The sequence below is a fragment of the Cloeon dipterum genome, chromosome X, assembly GCF_949628265.1.
Source record: "Cloeon dipterum chromosome X, ieCloDipt1.1, whole genome shotgun sequence".
Taxonomy (NCBI): Eukaryota; Metazoa; Arthropoda; class Insecta; order Ephemeroptera; family Baetidae; genus Cloeon; species Cloeon dipterum.
Window position 1 is genome coordinate 935,531 of NC_088790.1, and position 20,802 is coordinate 956,332.

Genomic DNA, 20,802 nt, shown 5'->3' on the forward strand with positions numbered 1-20,802 from the left:
CGCTTTCTTAAAACCAGACAATCTTTCGAAGATTGATGAAATTCCAAGAATGTTTCAAAAAGACTATCGATTTCCTTTTATAGGTCCGAAAAATCTTTCGAAGATTGATAGAATTCCGAGAATGTTTAACCAAAGTTATCGATTTTCTTTCAATTGACCGAATAATCTTTCGAAGATTAATGGAATTCCAAGAATGTTTTACAAAATATAACGATTCCCGTTATTAGAACCGACCAAACCTTCGAAGATTGATGGTGTAACGAGTAATTGTATATCACTCGTTTAATTTCTTGTATGATTGATATGTTTCGCCATCTGAGGGATATGTTTGGAAATATTTGTAATTCACTATTAGAATGTTTGTGAGCCGGCAAGAGCGAATGCTCAAGCCTGGCATTAGGAGTGCGTGTCTGGCCGAGTGCAGCACGTAGCTCATTGAAGGTGGAATGGCCACGACGGGCCATGTCCACGAATGACGCACGCTTGATGCGGATCTGCGTACCTTTGTAATTTGAACTGATGTTCAAATTAATTTTTGTGAGTATTTTCTTATTGTGAATTTCTTTCCAAACTATTGTTATTCTTTTGTGAATTGTAAATTTATTATGGCGAAATATGTATGTTATAAAGGCAACCTGGCCGATAGGCTGTAGCGTGGACATGACCAGCTACTACTGTTAATTAAGGACGAATCAATGGGATGTTTAATGCTCGAATCGGATCTGTACGAAGATGAGATTAGCTCCATTGAAGATCGTCGATTGAAGATCAATTTGTATATTTGTTGAGTATGATTGTGAATTACTAACCATGAGCTGAAATTTATAATTTAATTGCCACACGTCACTTAGAATTAAATCTGACGATTTTTAATTGATTTTTATCAAAACAATCAGTTTATTTCTCCTCTCGCCCCAAAGAAACTTCTATTCGTTAGATGGCATCCCTGGACAAATTGCTTTCACATTTAAGTTATTTTTCGTGAAATGCAAGGAACGAACCCGATCAGAATTCTAGATGAAATGTTGGCATGGTTGAGAACTCAGATAATTTCTGTTGTAATGTGAGAAATCTCATATTTCACATTTTGTTCCCGATGTAACTAAAAATTTCATGAATTTTATAAGGTGACTGCCGGCAAGCGTGGCCCGCGTTTCCCGCGCCTGGCTGGCTTCAACGCCATCTAGCGAGCCAGACGTGGGAAACGCACCGTGTGCAAACCAAGCAGCGACGCTAGCCGGCCAAGTGCATCGTGTTGTCAATAAAAGTGCCGATTAGATCCCGAAATGAGTGATTTGACGCCGCAGATGAAATCTCAGCTACAGGTAGGGATTCAATTCGTGACAAGACACCCCGCGCACCCCCTGTCATCACCCAAAAACCCCCCAAAACGGCCCCAAAGTGCGGCGGCGTCGGCCACATGGCGCGCGGTGCGGCCAAGCCCGCGTGAAATTTGTTTATTTTTTGAGACTCAGCGGCAAATCGCTGACATATTATTTGAGTTTTGATTAAATATCGAGCAAATAACTGTGTGATGCGAGTCTGGGCTCCCCAAAAGAGCCCAGAACTCGTATTTTCAGCCCTAAGTACAAAGCGTCCAAAATGGCGCGGAATGGTTAGGCAGGGCGCCATCTGACGGCCCCCCCAGCCCCGCGGCCCGCTCGCCGGCGTGGGCCGGCGGTTGATTTACGATGTACTTTACATTTATGTTTATTTTGTCGGCATAATTTCAGTTAATTGATGTTAATTTATGTAATTCCGTCTGACTCTGCCCCTTACCTCCCCACTTCTCCCGATGCCCTCAACCACATCGTGGCTGGTCGGGAGAGGTGGGGGCGCTCAGTGCGCGCCCCACCGAATAGCCAATGAGAGCGCGGCGCGCGGTTTGAAATAACCGTTGCGAGATAGCGTCATGACGCTTCCGCCGCGTCTCTCTCTTGGCTTCTGGCTGCGAAAGGAGACGGACGTGTGTGTTCCTTCTCGCGGCTAGCGGTGGTTTTTCCCTGAGAAAACGTGATAAGGCGGGTATGTAAGGGCAGAGCAGAGTGTGAATTCGCGGAAAGTAATTCAGATTGTGATTAGAGAGAGTCAATTGTGAAACAAGAAACCTGAAAGTCTGAGATATAGTTCAAAGTTTGTCAAGTAGAGTTAGAGTTTTAAGAGTAAAGCAGTGAGATCTCAATTAAGTGTTCAAATAAATTGATTAAATATTAATTCATTTTTGCTCAGATTAATCCTGTTTGTTTAATTTGTCATTTTACTACCTACGTTCTCTGTAGTTGTTCGTACCGCGACTAGATTATTCCCCCAAGCGATCAAGATCCCCCCTAGACAACCGACATCCCTATAGATTGGCGTAGACCCCCAAGTGCCCTTCTGGTACAAAGTGGGGGCTCGGCCTTTCACTTCCTTTTTTTTAGAAGTGAACCCCCCTTTTTCGTAAAGAATATAGAGAACTTAGGTACTTTGTACATTTTGTTTATAATGGCTAATCCAAGCGAAATTGCCGAGGAAATCTTGGACCACTGCTTGTCGATGATCACCACGGCGATGCAGCGGGGAGCGCAGTTCACCGCCGCGCAACTGGGAAATTTCACCGAGGCAGTGGAGAATACTTACCACCCTGGAGGCTCCCAGGCTGACGGAACATCATCCAGATCAAGCTCACCAGGTACTCAACGTCATCAGTCAGGTGGACCACGGGTATTGGCCACGACAGGTGGGTCCCAGCCAGGGTTGCAGGCGACCAACCACCTAGGCGGCCCTGCATTAGTAGGCCATCCATGTCAAACACCGTCAGGTGTTAGGCCGAACGTGCAGGGACAAGCCAGTGGTGGTTGGGTGGCAGGGCAAGGAGGTGGGCACCTGCAGGCTCTCCCTGCAGGCCCTCTCTTACCCCTTCCGCCACAGCCGCAAGCGTTCCCCAATGCCTATGGCAATGAGGGACACAACCCACGGTTGGACCCACTCCCTGTCCAGCCAAACCCGACGGCCCACCAACCATTGGACACCAACCAACTTGGCTGGGAGCAGAGGCAGCAGCCCAATGAGGACGCCCTCCTGGCAGCGAAGCTCCAGCAGCTTGAGATGGAACACAGCCGCCTCCAAGGTCAACGCCAACAACTATACGAGCAGTCCTCCAACAACCTGAGGCCACAAGTGTGGCAGCCGACAATGTTGTCGGCTGGGCCTTATGGCCCCAGTCAGGGTACCCTGGTACAGCACCCAAGCCAGTTGCAAGGGGGTCTTTACCCCCAGGCTGAGCTGGGACACGCATACAATTCCTGGTACACCCCGCAGAATGGGGTTGTAGCCCAGGTAGGGCAACACTATGCGGTGCCCAACATGCCTTTGGCTCAGCCTACCATACTAGGTGGTGCTAGTGGTAGGGGCGGTCAGGGTTGGAACCCAACTGCTGCCCAGGTGCAACCTGTCCCTGCACTGAATTATGTAAACCATCCAAACCTGATGACCCAGGCCACCATGGCAGGTGGCATGGGCGGCCAGAGCTGGGGTCAAACCCTTGCCCAGCCATTGGCAGCCCGAGCGGGGCCTCATGTCAATCCTCCAAATTTGTCAGGGGGTGCCAGTGGAGTAGGGGGGCGGGGCATAGGGGCAACCCTGACCCAACCAAATGCCGGCTTGGGCACAGTTGTAAACCCAGGGCTCCCTCTACCAATGCCAATGCAGCCGTATGTGGCTGCAGGCCCCGCCACCCCTCAAATGGCAAAAAAGCTGCCCCAACCCATGTTCAGTGGGCGGGGCGACACGAAGTCTCCATTCGACTTCCTGCTAGATTTGAAGCAGTACGCTGCGCAGTTCCAGGGTTTATCCCTGGATGTCGCATGTTACCAGCAATTGCAGTTCTCCCTGATTGGGGAAGCTAGACTCTGGTATGACGTAGCGTTAGGGTTCCTGGATGGCACCTTCGCCTCCTTTGAGAGAGCGTTTTTAGAAAAGTATACGAGTCCTGGGCATGTGTCAAAAATGCGAGACTTTTTGTTTAAAAGGACTCAGTTCCCAGACGAGACCCTGGCTGACTATGTAACGGTGATGGCGCACGCATTCAAGCTAGCCCATTCGCAGGCGTCTGACGCTGATCAAGTGGCTCATGTGGTTCAGAACGTGAACCCACAATACAACCGCCTCATGGATATGTACTCCTTTGTGTCACTATCTGATATGATGAGGCAGGCCGCCCATATTGACGGCCAGGTATGGCACCAGAAGCACTACAGGCCCTTTGTAGGGGATATACCTGACCCTAGCTTGGTGTCCCCCCATGACAAGTTGAGTGCGCCAGTAATGAAACCACTTCCCCAGTTTCCTGTGCAAACACCAACCTACCAACCTGGAGGGGCAAGACCCAAATCTCCAGGTGGTACGTCACAGGACGGCCGCCAATACGCACAGCCACTCAAGTGCTATAACTGTAAGGGGATGGGGCACATGGCCAAGAACTGCCCAGACCTCAACTCCAGCCAACTGAGTCCAAAAAACGCGGACAGGGCCCGCGAGCAGTAAGCTTTGAAGCTGGCTCAGCGGGCCCTGAACAACGTCCAAGATGGCGCTCACCAGCACCGTCTTTCGGATGGAACAACCAAGGTTCTGATAAGACCTCCCATGATTGGCGAGCTCGAAGCCAGTCCAGAAGCCCTTCCCCAGCACGCACAAATGTAACCTTCTTTACTCTCAGCCGACCAGGAATGGAAGGCGAGAGAGAGGAGGAGCGGCTAGTGGAAGAAGATGTTAGATACCTGTATGACCACTCTGACTCGCAATCAGACACGTCAGCTGCTGAGGACGAGAGAGAAGAGCGTCTTTACAGGATCCATGTATGCGCGTCGGATACCGACGGTTTAGACTGCGAGGAGCAGGACGAGGACGACGCGGGGTGGTGCGAGAGCTCGTCCAAACAGACAGCCTCAGAAATCCTGGCGGCAGCGAGAAAGGCTGCCAAAACACACCCCAAAAGAGAGGGAGAAACCACAAATGTAACCACAGAAAACTGTGAGACTGCTCCCCAGAGTACAATACGCGAGGGAAAAGTCAGAATGTGGTCGGTTGAGCAACTCAAACAAGAGGCTCGAGCATGTGCGCCAACAATGGTGGTTTTGATTAACCATCATTCAATGATCGCACTCCTAGATTCAGGAGCAGATATGAGTGTCATTTCTGCCCCACTAGCGGAGAGACTGAATGTTACCCCGCGAAAGACAGAGACAAATGTCTTCACAATTGCAGGGGAAACAGCGGCATCTCATGTCTGTGATGTGAGAGTCCTATTCCTAGGACACCAGGTCGAGCTGACTATGATGGTGGCCCCACTAGATTACAGTCTGCTCTTGTTGGGCAGAGATTTTATGGCCCTGGCGGGGATTAACCTGTTTATGGCCGACCGAGCTTGGGGATTTGATAAGATCCCAGACTCAAGGATCCCTTTTGTCAGGTCTAGGAACGGCCAAGTTGAAAATGAGTGCCATTTCGTGGCTTGGAGCCAAGACGCATTCACCAACATGGTCGGCTCTCAGGAAGAGAAGTTTGCCATTATGAGTGTGGTAGACCAGTACGAACAATTAGGCCTCTTCTCAGAAATACCTGGGACAGTTACTCTGTTGGAGCATGAAATCTCCCTGAAACCAGGCGCGAAACCTTTCATGGCTCCGCCACGCCTTCTGAATCCCAGGAAGCATGCTGCTTTAGAGACAGAAGTCAAGAAAATGCTGGAGTTTGGGGCAATTGAGCCTTGCATGTCGCCCTTTGGCAGCGCACCTGTCTTGGTAGAGAAATCTGGCTCGACACCAGAGAAACCCAAGTTTAGGTTGGCGATTGACTACCGCCAATTAAACGCCATGTCTGAGGTGACTCCATGTGAGATCCCTAGAATTGATCACGCTTTTGCAAGGATGGGAGGCGCAAAAGTGTACACAGTGATTGACGCCACATCTGGCTATTTACAGCTCTTTTTGGCGGAACATTGTCGCGATTTGTCAGCGTTCAACACGCCCTTTGGCCAGTTCCGCTTCAAAAAGATGCCATTTGGCCTGGCAGGCAGCGGATTTACCTATGTGCGAGCCCTGCTGATGGCTTTACAAGGTTGTGAGTCATTCACGTATTCCTACATTGATGACATTTTCATTTACTCCAATTCAATCAAGGAGCATGTTCAACACCTAGCCCAGGTGTTTGCCCAATTGCAGAAAGCAGGGTACACCATCCACCCTGAGAAAGTGCAGTTGGCGAGGGCGGAGGTGAAAGTACTGGGTCACATTGTAAGGTCAGGGGAACTGTTCCCAGACCCAGCAAAGGTGGCGGCAATTGAACTCATGCCACCTCCCAAGGACGCTAAAGGTGTCTTGAGATTCTTAGGCATGGTTGGGTATTTCAGATCTTTGGTCGAAAACTTTGCCCAAATGGCCCAGCCACTGTACTTATTGACCCACAAGGGCGCCAAGTGGGCGTGGCAACCAGTCCATGAGGAGAGTTTCATGCGCCTAAAAAAGGCGCTGGCTGAAACAGCCCTCACAGCCCTCCCAGATTGGAACGAGCCCTTTATCTTGCAAACAGATGCAAGTAAAGCAGGCTTAGGAGTCGCCCTTATGCAAGAAAGTGACCTAGGTCGCAGGCCAATTGCGTTTGCCTCCCGCACTCTAACTCCAGCAGAGTCAAAGATGTGCATCACCGAGCTAGAATGTTTGGCTGTGGTTTGGGGAGCGCAGAAAATGCATAAGTATATTGATCTGGCCTATGTAATTATTGAGACTGACCATCAAGCTCTTAAGACTATGATGAGCATTGCAGAGCCAACTGGGCGGCTGCACAGATGGGTGTTGCGCCTGATGCACATTAATGGCCTGGTCACTCACAGGAAAGGCACGAAAATGCAGGTTAGTGACGCCTTATCCAGGGCTCCAATAAGCCCAGACCCTGCGCCAGACGTCTATTGGGTGAACGATGTTGTCCCCATTGACGACCCTGGAATCGAGCCCAGGCTGAGATTTGCAGTGGAGGAGGTGGGAACGCCACAGCATTCGTGCCAACGCTGTTCCCCACAAAACAAGGGACAACCCCAAACTGACCCTCCTCCGGCTGTATTGTTCACGGTACAGAGAGACATTCCTGACCTGACAAATGTCTTAATGTGGGCTGAAGCTCAACAGTTGGATGAAGAGTTGTGTTCTTTGCGTGACAGGTTGTTGAACGGTGACGAGGATTTGACCCAGAAAGGATTCATGTTACATGACCACCAGGTGGTGCTGAAGAAAATGTCCACTGGGGTGACTTGTGTCTTAGTCCCACCACTGTTACGCAAATGGGTCCTGCGCGCATGCCATGATCACCAATTGGCAGGCCATGGTGGAGTGAAACGCACATTGCAGCGAGTGCTGGCCCACTTTACATGGCGCAAATGCGAGCAGGATGTCAAGGATTATGTCAAGGGGTGTCATGAGTGTCAGCGGTTTCGTCCGCGGAATTCTCCACCCCAAGGCTTTATGGCCTCAAGGTTGCCAAAGGCACCTTACGAAGAGTTGTCCGTAGATTTTATAGGACGCCTACCACATGGCCCAAGCCATCATGAATATGCGCTCTTGATTGTAGACGATTTCAGCAAAAACCTGGAAGTCTATCCAGTCAGGAAAGCCACGGCAGCTGCAGTGGCGAATCATTTGGTAGACTTCTGTTGTAGATATGGTTTTCCCTTGGCAATTAGGTCTGACAATGCGACACAGTTCGCCGGTCAGTTACACCAAACATTCTGTGAACGGTTGGGGATTAAGGTCAAATTTATTTCCCCATACCGACCGAAGGGAAATCCTGCTGAGCGATATGTCGGTCTGTTGAAATCTGTAATCAGACCCTTCCTGGAAAAGCATAAGGACTGGCCAAAATATGTGCCCTCAGCACTGTTTGCGCTGAGAACGGCGATCAATTCGTCCACAGGATTTTCACCAGCCTTTGTGACATTTGGCAGAGAGCTGCGAAGCCCGTTCGCCCCGCTGGTAGATGTACCAGCAGGGGAAGGGCCGGCAGAACTTGTAGAAACCCAGGAGCAACAGGAGACTGAAATTCCAGACCTAAGTGGCCCACACGCTCAGTACGCCAACGACCTGGCGGAAAGGCTAATTGAAACATACCGCCTGGTGCGAGCTCAACTGGCAAACGCACACGCAAAGCGCGAACGGCGGTACAATTCAGGCCGCATTGATCACGACTTAGCGGTGGGTGACGTGGTTCTGAGAGAAATCCACCCCCTCAGCTCGGCAGATAAGGGTATTGCGAAATCATTATGCGCAAAATTTGATGGCCCTTTTCTGCTGGGCGAGGAGTGCGGCCAGAACACGTTCAGGTTAAAGACCTTGGCCGGAGATTGGAAAGGGGTTGCTAATGTGGATCAGTTGCGCAAATACCACGAACAGCCATTGTGGGCTAAAGAACCCTTGCAAGAGCCGGAGGAGTTGACAGAGGAGGATATGGGCACGGAATTGTTAGATAATGCCCAGGGCGATGCTTTGCAGCTGGCCCACAGGCGTGTGAATCTGACAAAACCCACTGAATTATGTGTCGCTCTTCCCCTAAACCAATTGACCCCCACCTCTGCCCCACCCGCACCAACCCCAGAGGTCGAAATCGCGAGTGGCTCCCCTCTGCGACGCTCTACGCGTCTCAGAAGGGAACCAGCTCGCTTTGGCGACTATGTGAGGTACTAAAACACATCCTTTTTGTTTTTTCAGGCTGGCACATACGTGCCCGTCCGCACTCCAGAGATGAAGAAGTATGAAGCGCGGATTCGACCGCAGACCGCGAAGGCCTCGCCCACCACGACATCTAGTACGACGTGGTCTCCGGCCCGACAAGCACAGAAGGCGCCCACGGAGGAAGGACAGCCACCAGAGAAACGGCCAGAGCCGCAACCTCAGCGAGACTCTGTTCAGCCTAGCAAGAAAAAGAAGCAAGAACGTGAAGGCGCCCAGCAGCAGAGGAGGAAGAAAGAGAAGGTACCATCACCAACCAAGCAAGCCACCCCAAAGAGTCAGCCCAAAACGCAGCCGATCCAGCGGGGCCCGAGCAAGACCGCGACGCAGACCCCAACAGCGCCAAGGGTGCAAGAACAGAGCGCTTCCAAACCCCCGACCAGCGCCGAAGGGGGCAGGTCGTCACCAACAAAGGCCGCCATGGGAAGGCCTATCCCCCGGCTGGGAACGGCTGAAGGGGCGGCGGCCCCCTTAGGAGCAGGTCAGGGAAGATGGAAGGGCGGCAAGAAACGCAAGGGTCAAGCCAGGAAAGCCCGCTTCGCGGAAAAGCGACTCAAGTTCCTGACCAATAAACTGGACCAACAGAGAAGGCAGCTCCAGGCTGCCTCAAAGCCAAGGCAAGAGACAGCCCCGCAGAGGCAAGGCCAGAGCCAGGATGGCGACCAGCCGCCGGCGAGGGCGGGTGCCCATCGGGCTGAGCAGCGGGCGGTGGCAAACGCCCCCCCTGGCGCTCAGGTCGTTGTGTACGATTATTCGTCAACATTCAATATCAATGTACCCGCGGATGGCGCATATGCGTTCGGTCTGGCCTTGGCCCAGACCTACGCAGCTGCTGGCCCCTCCAGGGTGAACCCATCATTCACCCAGGGTCCCCAAGTGAATGAGCTGGCCCCACAGACCCAGGTCGCCCGCTGGTACACCCAGTAAGCGACGCAGGGCGACACGCTGTCACGAGGGGGCCAGGGGTGAGAAAAGAAATCTCCATGGGAAACTGCGTTCCCCATGGAAATTTCTGGAGGGGCATATAAGGTGACTGCCGGCAAGCGTGGCCCGCGTTTCCCGCGCCTGGCTGGCTTCAACGCCATCTAGCGAGCCAGACGTGGGAAACGCACCGTGTGCAAACCAAGCAGCGACGCTAGCCGGCCAAGTGCATCGTGTTGTCAATAAAAGTGCCGATTAGATCCCGAAATGAGTGATTTGACGCCGCAGATGAAATCTCAGCTACAGGTAGGGATTCAATTCGTGACAAGACACCCCGCGCACCCCCTGTCATCACCCAAAAACCCCCCAAAACGGCCCCAAAGTGCGGCGGCGTCGGCCACATGGCGCGCGGTGCGGCCAAGCCCGCGTGAAATTTGTTTATTTTTTGAGACTCAGCGGCAAATCGCTGACATATTATTTGAGTTTTGATTAAATATCGAGCAAATAACTGTGTGATGCGAGTCTGGGCTCCCCAAAAGAGCCCAGAACTCGTATTTTCAGCCCTAAGTACAAAGCGTCCAAAATGGCGCGGAATGGTTAGGCAGGGCGCCATCTGACGGCCCCCCCAGCCCCGCGGCCCGCTCGCCGGCGTGGGCCGGCGGTTGATTTACGATGTACTTTACATTTATGTTTATTTTGTCGGCATAATTTCAGTTAATTGATGTTAATTTATGTAATTCCGTCTGACTCTGCCCCTTACCTCCCCACTTCTCCCGATGCCCTCAACCACATCGTGGCTGGTCGGGAGAGGTGGGGGCGCTCAGTGCGCGCCCCACCGAATAGCCAATGAGAGCGCGGCGCGCGGTTTGAAATAACCGTTGCGAGATAGCGTCATGACGCTTCCGCCGCGTCTCTCTCTTGGCTTCTGGCTGCGAAAGGAGACGGACGTGTGTGTTCCTTCTCGCGGCTAGCGGTGGTTTTTCCCTGAGAAAACGTGATAAGGCGGGTATGTAAGGGCAGAGCAGAGTGTGAATTCGCGGAAAGTAATTCAGATTGTGATTAGAGAGAGTCAATTGTGAAACAAGAAACCTGAAAGTCTGAGATATAGTTCAAAGTTTGTCAAGTAGAGTTAGAGTTTTAAGAGTAAAGCAGTGAGATCTCAATTAAGTGTTCAAATAAATTGATTAAATATTAATTCATTTTTGCTCAGATTAATCCTGTTTGTTTAATTTGTCATTTTACTACCTACGTTCTCTGTAGTTGTTCGTACCGCGACTAGATTATTCCCCCAAGCGATCAAGATCCCCCCTAGACAACCGACATCCCTATAGATTGGCGTAGACCCCCAAGTGCCCTTCTGGTACAATTTGCGGATTTTGTGTTGTATAGAGTGTTGCGGTTGCAAGCTGCTCTAATCTGTGTTGGATGGTTCCCTGAGAACGCCTGTCCCGTTGATATCGCGCAAGAGTCGGATTGAGAACGGGCAGGGTTTCAAATCGCATCAACCAGATGACGAGAGTTGGGCCGAACATTAAAAGGAGCACGAATTTGCTGATTGAGATTTTAAATTAGTTGATCAAAATTTCGGCGTTGAACTGATGTGACACAGTAATAATTTTCTGTGAAAATTATTTTTCTCGGGGGAGGAGTGTAACGAGTAATTGTATATCACTCGTTTAATTTCTTGTATGATTGATATGTTTCGCCATCTGAGGGATATGTTTGGAAATATTTGTAATTCACTATTAGAATGTTTGTGAGCCGGCAAGAGCGAATGCTCAAGCCTGGCATTAGGAGTGCGTGTCTGGCCGAGTGCAGCACGTAGCTCATTGAAGGTGGAATGGCCACGACGGGCCATGTCCACGAATGACGCACGCTTGATGCGGATCTGCGTACCTTTGTAATTTGAACTGATGTTCAAATTAATTTTTGTGAGTATTTTCTTATTGTGAATTTCTTTCCAAACTATTATTATTCTTTTGTGAATTGCAAATTTACTATGGCGAAATATGTATGTTATAAAGGCAACCTGGCCGATAGGCTGTAGCGTGGACATGACCAGCTACTACTGTTAATTAAGGACGAATCAATGGGATGTTTAATGCTCGAATCGGATCTGTACGAAGATGAGATTAGCTCCATTGAAGATCGTCGATTGAAGATCAATTTGTATATTTGTTGAGTATGATTGTGAATTACTAACCATGAGCTGAAATTTATAATTTAATTGCCACACGTCACTTAGAATTAAATCTGACGATTTTTAATTGATTTTTATCAAAACAATCAGTTTATTTCTCCTCTCGCCCCAAAGAAACTTCTATTCGTTAGAATGGAATACCAAGAATGTTTGACAAAACTATCGATTTCCTTTTATAAGACCGAATTATCTATCGAAGATTGATAGAATTCCGAGAATGTTTAACCAAAGTTATCGATTTCCTTTCAATTGACCGAATAATCTTTCGAAGATTAATGGAATTCCAAGAATGTTTTACAATAATTAACGATTCCCGTTATTAGAACCGACCAAACCTTCGAAGATTGATGGAATACCAAGAATGTTTGACAAAACTATCGATTTCCTTTTATAAGACCGAATAATCTATCGAAGATTGATAGAATTCCGAAAATGTTTAACCAAAGTTATCGATTTCCTTATAATTGACCGAATAATATTTCGTAGATTGATGGAATACCAAGAATGTTTGACCAAAACTATCAATTTCCGTTATTAGAACCGACCAAACCTTCGAAGATTGATGGAATACCAAGAATTTTTGACCAAAACTATCGATTTCCTTTTATAGGACCTAATAATCTTTCGAAGATTGATCGAATTCCGAAATTGTTTAACCAAAGTTATCGATTTCCTTTCAATCGACCGAATAATATTTCGAAGATTGATAGAATTCTAAGAATAATTGACCAAAATTATCGATTCCCGTTATTAGTACCGACCAAACCTTCGAAGATTGATGGAATACCAAGAATGTTTGACCAAAACTATTGATTCCCGTGATTAGAACAGACCAATCTTTCGAAGATTGATAAAATTCTAAGAATGTTTGACCAAAACTATCGATTTCCTTTTATAAGTCAGAAAAATCTTTCGGAGATTGATAGAATTCCGAAATTGTTTAACAAAAGTTATCGATTTCCTTTCAATCAACCGAATAATATTTCAAAGATTGATAGAATTCTAAGAATAATTGACCAAAACTATCGATTCCCGTTATCAGAACCGACCAAACCTTCGAAGATTGATGGAATACCAAGAATGTTTGACCAAAACTATCGATTTCCTTTTATAGGACCGAATAATCTTTCGAAGATTGATAGAATTCTGAAAATGATTAAACAAATTTATCGATTTCCTTTCAATCGACCGAATAATATTTCGAAGATTGATAGAATTCTAAGAATGTTTGACCAAAACAATCGATTCCCGTTATTAGAACCGACCAAACCATCGAAGATTGATATAATACCAAGAATGTTTGACCAAAACTATCGATTATCGTGATTAGAATAGACCAATCTTTCGAAAATTGATGGAATACCAAGAATGTTTGACCAAAACTAACGATTTCCTTTTATAGGACCAAAAAATCTTACGAAGATTGAACGAATACCAAGAGTTACAGATCAAAACTATCGATTCGCTTTCTTAAAACCAGACAATCTTTCGAAGATTGATGAAATTCCAAGAATGTTTCAAAAAGACTATCGATTTCCTTTTATAGGTCCGAAAAATCTTTCGAAGATTGATAGAATTCCGAGAATGTTTAACCAAAGTTATCGATTTTCTTTCAATTGACCGAATAATCTTTCGAAGATTAATGGAATTCCAAGAATGTTTTACAAAATATAACGATTCCCGTTATTAGAACCGACCAAACCTTCGAAGATTGATGGAATACCAAGAATGTTTGACAAAACTATCGATTTCCTTTTATAAGACCGAATTATCTATCGAAGATTGATAGAATTCCGAAAATGTTTAACCAAAGTTATCGATTTCCTTATAATTGACCGAATAATATTTCGTAGATTGATGGAATACCAAGAATGTTTGACCAAAACTATCAATTTCCGTTATTAGAACCGACCAAACCTTCGAAGATTGATGGAATACCAAGAATTTTTGACCAAAACTATCGATTTCCTTTTATAGGACCTAATAATCTTTCGAAGATTGATAGAATTCCGAGAATGTTTAACCAAAGTTATCGATTTCCTTTCAATTGACCGAATAATCTTTCGAAGATTAATGGAATTCCAAGAATGTTTTACAATAATTAACGATTCCCGTTATTAGAACCGACCAAACCTTCGAAGAGTGATGGAATACCAAGAATGTTTGACAAAACTATCGATTTCCTTTTATAAGACCGAATAATCTATCGAAGATTGATAGAATTCCGAAAATGTTTAACCAAAGTTATCGATTTCCTTATAATTGACCGAATAATATTTCGTAGATTGATGGAATACCAAGAATGTTTGACCAAAACTATCAATTTCCGTTATTAGAACCGACCAAACCTTCGAAGATTGATGGAATACCAAGAATTTTTGACCAAAACTATCGATTTCCTTTTATAGGACCTAATAATCTTTCGAAGATTGAACGAATACCAAGAGTTACAGATGAAAACTATCGATTCGCTTTCTTAAAACCAGACAATCTTTCGAAGATTGATGAAATTCCAAGAATGTTTCACCAAGACTATCGATTTCCTTTTATAGGTCCGAAAAATCTTTCGAAGATTGATAGAATTCCGAGAATGTTTAACCAAAGTTATCGATTTCCTTTCAATTGACCGAATAATCTTTCGAAGATTAATGGAATTCCAAGAATGTTTTACAAAAATTAACGATTCCCGTTATTAGAACCGACCAAACCTTCGAAGAGTGATGGAATACCAAGAATGTTTGACAAAACTATCGATTTCCTTTTATAAGACCGAAAAATCTATCGAAGATTGATAGAATTCCGAAAATGTTTAACCAAAGTTATCGATTTCCTTATAATTGACCGAATAATATTTCGTAGATTGATGGAATACCAAGAATGTTTGACCAAAACTATCAATTTCCGTTATTAGAACCAACCAAACCTTCGAAGATTGATGGAATACCAAGAATTTTTGACCAAAACTATCGATTTCCTTTTATAGGACCTAATAATCTTTCGAAGATTGATCGAATTCCGAAATTGTTTAACCAAAGTTATCGATTTCCTTTCAATCGACCGAATAATATTTCGAAGATTGATAGAATTCTAAGAATAATTGACCAAAACTATCGATTCCCGTTATTAGTACCGACCAAACCTTCGAAGATTGATGGAATACCAAGAATGTTTGACCAAAACTATTGATTCCCGTGATTAGAACAGACCAATCTTTCGAAGATTGATGAAATTCTAAGAATGTTTGACCAAAACTATCGATTTCCTTTTATAAGTCAGAAAAATCTTTCGGAGATTGATAGAATTCCGAAATTGTTTAACAAAAGTTATCGATTTCCTTTCAATCAACCGAATAATATTTCGAAGATTGATAGAATTCTAAGAATAATTGACCAAAACTATCGATTCCAGTTATCAGAACCGACCAAACCTTCGAAGATTGATGGAATACCAAGAATGTTTGACCAAAACTATCGATTTCCTTTTATAGGACCGAATAATCTTTCGAAGATTGATAGAATTCCGAAAATGATTAAACAAATTTATCGATTTCCTTTCAATCGACCGAATAATATTTCGAAGATTGATAGAATTCTAAGAATGTTTGACCAAAACAATCGATTCCCGTTATTAGAACCGACCAAACCATCGAAGATTGATATAATACCAAGAATGTTTGACCAAAACTATCGATTATCGTGATTAGAATAGACCAATCTTTCGAAAATTGATGGAATACCAAGAATGTTTGACCAAAACTAACGATTTCCTTTTATAGGACCAAAAAATCTTACGAAGATTGAACGAATACCAAGAGTTACAGATCAAAACTATCGATTCGCTTTCTTAAAACCAGACAATCTTTCGAAGATTGATGAAATTCCAAGAATGTTTCAAAAAGACTATCGATTTCCTTTTATAGGTCCGAAAAATCTTTCGAAGATTGATAGAATTCCGAGAATGTTTAACCAAAGTTATCGATTTTCTTTCAATTGACCGAATAATCTTTCGAAGATTAATGGAATTCCAAGAATGTTTTACAAAATATAACGATTCCCGTTATTAGAACCGACCAAACCTTCGAAGATTGATGGTGTAACGAGTAATTGTATATCACTCGTTTAATTTCTTGTATGATTGATATGTTTCGCCATCTGAGGGATATGTTTGGAAATATTTGTAATTCACTATTAGAATGTTGGTGAGCCGGCAAGAGCGAATGCTCAAGCCTGGCATTAGGAGTGCGTGTCTGGCCGAGTGCAGCACGTAGCTCATTGAAGGTGGAATGGCCACGACGGGCCATGTCCACGAATGACGCACGCTTGATGCGGATCTGCGTACCTTTGTAATTTGAACTGATGTTCAAATTAATTTTTGTGAGTATTTTCTTATTGTGAATTTCTTTCCAAACTATTGTTATTCTTTTGTGAATTGTAAATTTATTATGGCGAAATATGTATGTTATAAAGGCAACCTGGCCGATAGGCTGTAGCGTGGACATGACCAGCTACTACTGTTAATTAAGGACGAATCAATGGGATGTTTAATGCTCGAATCGGATCTGTACGAAGATGAGATTAGCTCCATTGAAGATCGTCGATTGAAGATCAATTTGTATATTTGTTGAGTATGATTGTGAATTACTAACCATGAGCTGAAATTTATAATTTAATTGCCACACGTCACTTAGAATTAAATCTGACGATTTTTAATTGATTTTTATCAAAACAATCAGTTTATTTCTCCTCTCGCCCCAAAGAAACTTCTATTCGTTAGAATGGAATACCAAGAATGTTTGACAAAACTATCGATTTCCTTTTATAAGACCGAATTATCTATCGAAGATTGATAGAATTCCGAGAATGTTTAACCAAAGTTATCGATTTCCTTTCAATTGACCGAATAATCTTTCGAAGATTAATGGAATTCCAAGAATGTTTTACAATAATTAACGATTCCCGTTATTAGAACCGACCAAACCTTCGAAGATTGATGGAATACCAAGAATGTTTGACAAAACTATCGATTTCCTTTTATAAGACCGAATAATCTATCGAAGATTGATAGAATTCCGAAAATGTTTAACCAAAGTTATCGATTTCCTTATAATTGACCGAATAATATTTCGTAGATTGATGGAATACCAAGAATGTTTGACCAAAACTATCAATTTCCGTTATTAGAACCGACCAAACCTTCGAAGATTGATGGAATACCAAGAATTTTTGACCAAAACTATCGATTTCCTTTTATAGGACCTAATAATCTTTCGAAGATTGATCGAATTCCGAAATTGTTTAACCAAAGTTATCGATTTCCTTTCAATCGACCGAATAATATTTCGAAGATTGATAGAATTCTAAGAATAATTGACCAAAATTATCGATTCCCGTTATTAGTACCGACCAAACCTTCGAAGATTGATGGAATACCAAGAATGTTTGACCAAAACTATTGATTCCCGTGATTAGAACAGACCAATCTTTCGAAGATTGATGAAATTCTAAGAATGTTTGACCAAAACTATCGATTTCCTTTTATAAGTCAGAAAAATCTTTCGGAGATTGATAGAATTCCGAAATTGTTTAACAAAAGTTATCGATTTCCTTTCAATCAACCGAATAATATTTCGAAGATTGATAGAATTCTAAGAATAATTGACCAAAACTATCGATTCCCGTTATCAGAACCGACCAAACCTTCGAAGATTGATGGAATACCAAGAATGTTTGACCAAAACTATCGATTTCCTTTTATAGGACCGAATAATCTTTCGAAGATTGATAGAATTCCGAAAATGATTAAACAAATTTATCGATTTCCTTTCAATCGACCGAATAATATTTCGAAAATTGATAGAATTCTAAGAATGTTTGACCAAAACAATCGATTCCCGTTATTAGAACCGACCAAACCATCGAAGATTGATATAATACCAAGAATGTTTGACCAAAACTATCGATTATCGTGATTAGAATAGACCAATCTTTCGAAAATTGATGGAATACCAAGAATGTTTGACCAAAACTAACGATTTCCTTTTATAGGACCAAAAAATCTTACGAAGATTGAACGAATACCAAGAGTTACAGATCAAAACTATCGATTCGCTTTCTTAAAACCAGACAATCTTTCGAAGATTGATGAAATTCCAAGAATGTTTCAAAAAGACTATCGATTTCCTTTTATAGGTCCGAAAAATCTTTCGAAGATTGATAGAATTCCGAGAATGTTTAACCAAAGTTATCGATTTTCTTTCAATTGACCGAATAATCTTTCGAAGATTAATGGAATTCCAAGAATGTTTTACAAAATATAACGATTCCCGTTATTAGAACCGACCAAACCTTCGAAGATTGATGGAATACCAAGAATGTTTGACAAAACTATCGATTTCCTTTTATAAGACCGAATTATCTATCGAAGATTGATAGAATTCCGAGAATGTTTAACCAAAGTTATCGATTTCCTTTCAATTGACCGAATAATCTTTCGAAGATTAATGCAATTCCAAGAATGTTTTACAATAATTAACGATTCCCGTTATTAGAACCGACCAAACCTTCGAAGAGTGATGGAATACCAAGAATGTTTGACAAAACTATCGATTTCCTTTTATAAGACCGAATAATCTATCGAAGATTGATAGAATTCCGAAAATGTTTAACCAAAGTTATCGATTTCCTTATAATTGACCGAATAATATTTCGTAGATTGATGGAATACCAAGAATGTTTGACCAAAACTATCAATTTCCGTTATTAGAACCGACCAAACCTTCGAAGATTGATGGAATACCAAGAATTTTTGACCAAAACTATCGATTTCCTTTTATAGGACCTAATAATCTTTCGAAGATTGATCGAATTCCGAAATTGTTTAACCAAAGTTATCGATTTCCTTTCAATCGACCGAATAATATTTCGAAGATTGATAGAATTCTAAGAATAATTGACCAAAACTATCGATTCCCGTTATTAGTACCGACCAAACCTTCGAAGATTGATGGAATACCAAGAATGTTTGACCAAAACTATTGATTCCCGTGATTAGAACAGACCAATCTTTCGAAGATTGATGAAATTCTAAGAATGTTTGACCAAAACTATCGATTTCCTTTTATAAGTCAGAAAAATCTTTCGGAGATTGATAGAATTCCGAAATTGTTTAACAAAAGTTATCGATTTCCTTTCAATCAACCGAATAATATTTCGAAGATTGATAGAATTCTAAGAAAAATTGACCAAAACTATCGATTCCCGTTATCAGAACCGACCAAACCTTCGAAGATTGATGGAATACCAAGAATGTTTGACCAAAACTATCGATTTCCTTTTATAGGACCGAATAATCTTTCGAAGATTGATAGAATTCCGAAAATGATTAAACAAATTTATCGATTTCCTTTCAATCGACCGAATAATATTTCGAAGATTGATAGAATTCTAAGAATGTTTGACCAAAACAATCGATTCCCGTTATTAGAACCGACCAAACCATCGAAGATTGATATAATACCAAGAATGTTTGACCAAAACTATCGATTATCGTGATTAGAATAGACCAATCTTTCGAAAATTGATGGAATACCAAGAATGTTTGACCAAAACTAACGATTTCCTTTTATAGGACCAAAAAATCTTACGAAGATTGAACGAATACCAAGAGTTACAGATCAAAACTATCGATTCGCTTTCTTAAAACCAGACAATCTTTCGAAGATTGATGAAATTCCAAGAATGTTTCAAAAAGACTATCGATTTCCTTTTATAGGTCCGAAAAATCTTTCGAAGATTGATAGAATTCCGAGAATGTTTAACCAAAGTTATCGATTTTCTTTCAATTGACCGAATAATCTTTCGAAGATTAATGGAATTCCAAGAATGTATTACAAAATATAACGATTCCCGTTATTAGAACCGACCAAACCTTCGAAGATTGATGGAATACCAAGAATGTTTGACAAAACTATCGATTTCCTTTTATAAGACCGAATTATCTATCGAAGATTGATAGAATTCCGAGAATGTTTAACCAAAGTTATCGATTTCCTTTCAATTGACCGAATAATCTTTCGAAGATTAATGGAATTCCAGGAATGTTTTACAATAATTAACGATTCCCTTTATTAGAACCGACCAAACCTTCGAAGAGTGATGGAATACCAAGAATGTTTGACAAAACTATCGATTTCCTTTTATAAGACCGAATAATCTATCGAAGATTGATAGAATTCCGAAAATGTTTAACCAAAGTTATCGATTTCCTTATAATTGACCGAATAATATTTCGTAGATTGATGGAATACCAAGAACGTTTGACCAAAACTATCAATTTCCGTTATTAGAACCGACCAAACCTTCGAAGATTGATGGAATACCAAGAATTTTTGACCAAAACTATCGATTTCCTTTTATAGGACCTAATAATCTTTCGAAGATTGATCGAATTCCGAAATTGTTTAACCAAAGTTATCGATTTCCTTTCAATCGACCGAATAATATTTCGAAGATTGATAGAATTCTAAGAATAATTGACCAAAACTATCGATTCCCGTTATTAGTACCGACCAAACCTTCGAAGATTGATGGAATACCAAGAATGTTTGACCAAAACTATTGATTCCCGTGATTAGAACAGACCAATCTTTCGAAGATTGATGAAATTCTAAGAATGTTTGACCAAAACTATCGATTTCCTTTTATAAGTCAGAAAAATCTTTCGGAGATTGATAGAATTCCGAAATTGTTTAACCAAAGTTATCGATTTCCTTTCAATCAACCGAATAATATTTCGAAGATTGATAGAATTCTAAGAATGTTTGACCAAAACAATCGATTCCCGTTATTAGAACCGACCAAACCATCGAAGATTGATATAATACCAAGAATGTTTGACCAAAACTATCGATTATCGTGATTAGAATAGACC

At 42.9% G+C, this 20,802-nt stretch overlaps 1 protein-coding gene across 1 annotated transcript; it reads left to right on the top strand.

Moving 5' to 3' along the window:
* The first annotated feature begins 2,484 nt into the window (after positions 1-2,484).
* LOC135945143 (serine/arginine repetitive matrix protein 1-like) lies at positions 2,485-10,889 on the top strand. The gene is made up of 3 exons (XM_065492609.1): positions 2,485-2,703; positions 2,801-3,109; positions 8,733-10,889. Exons 1-3 carry the CDS (start codon positions 2,485-2,487, stop codon positions 9,678-9,680), a joined length of 1,476 nt encoding a protein of 491 aa, XP_065348681.1. The 3' UTR covers positions 9,681-10,889.
* Positions 10,890-20,802: the final 9,913 nt, after the last annotated feature.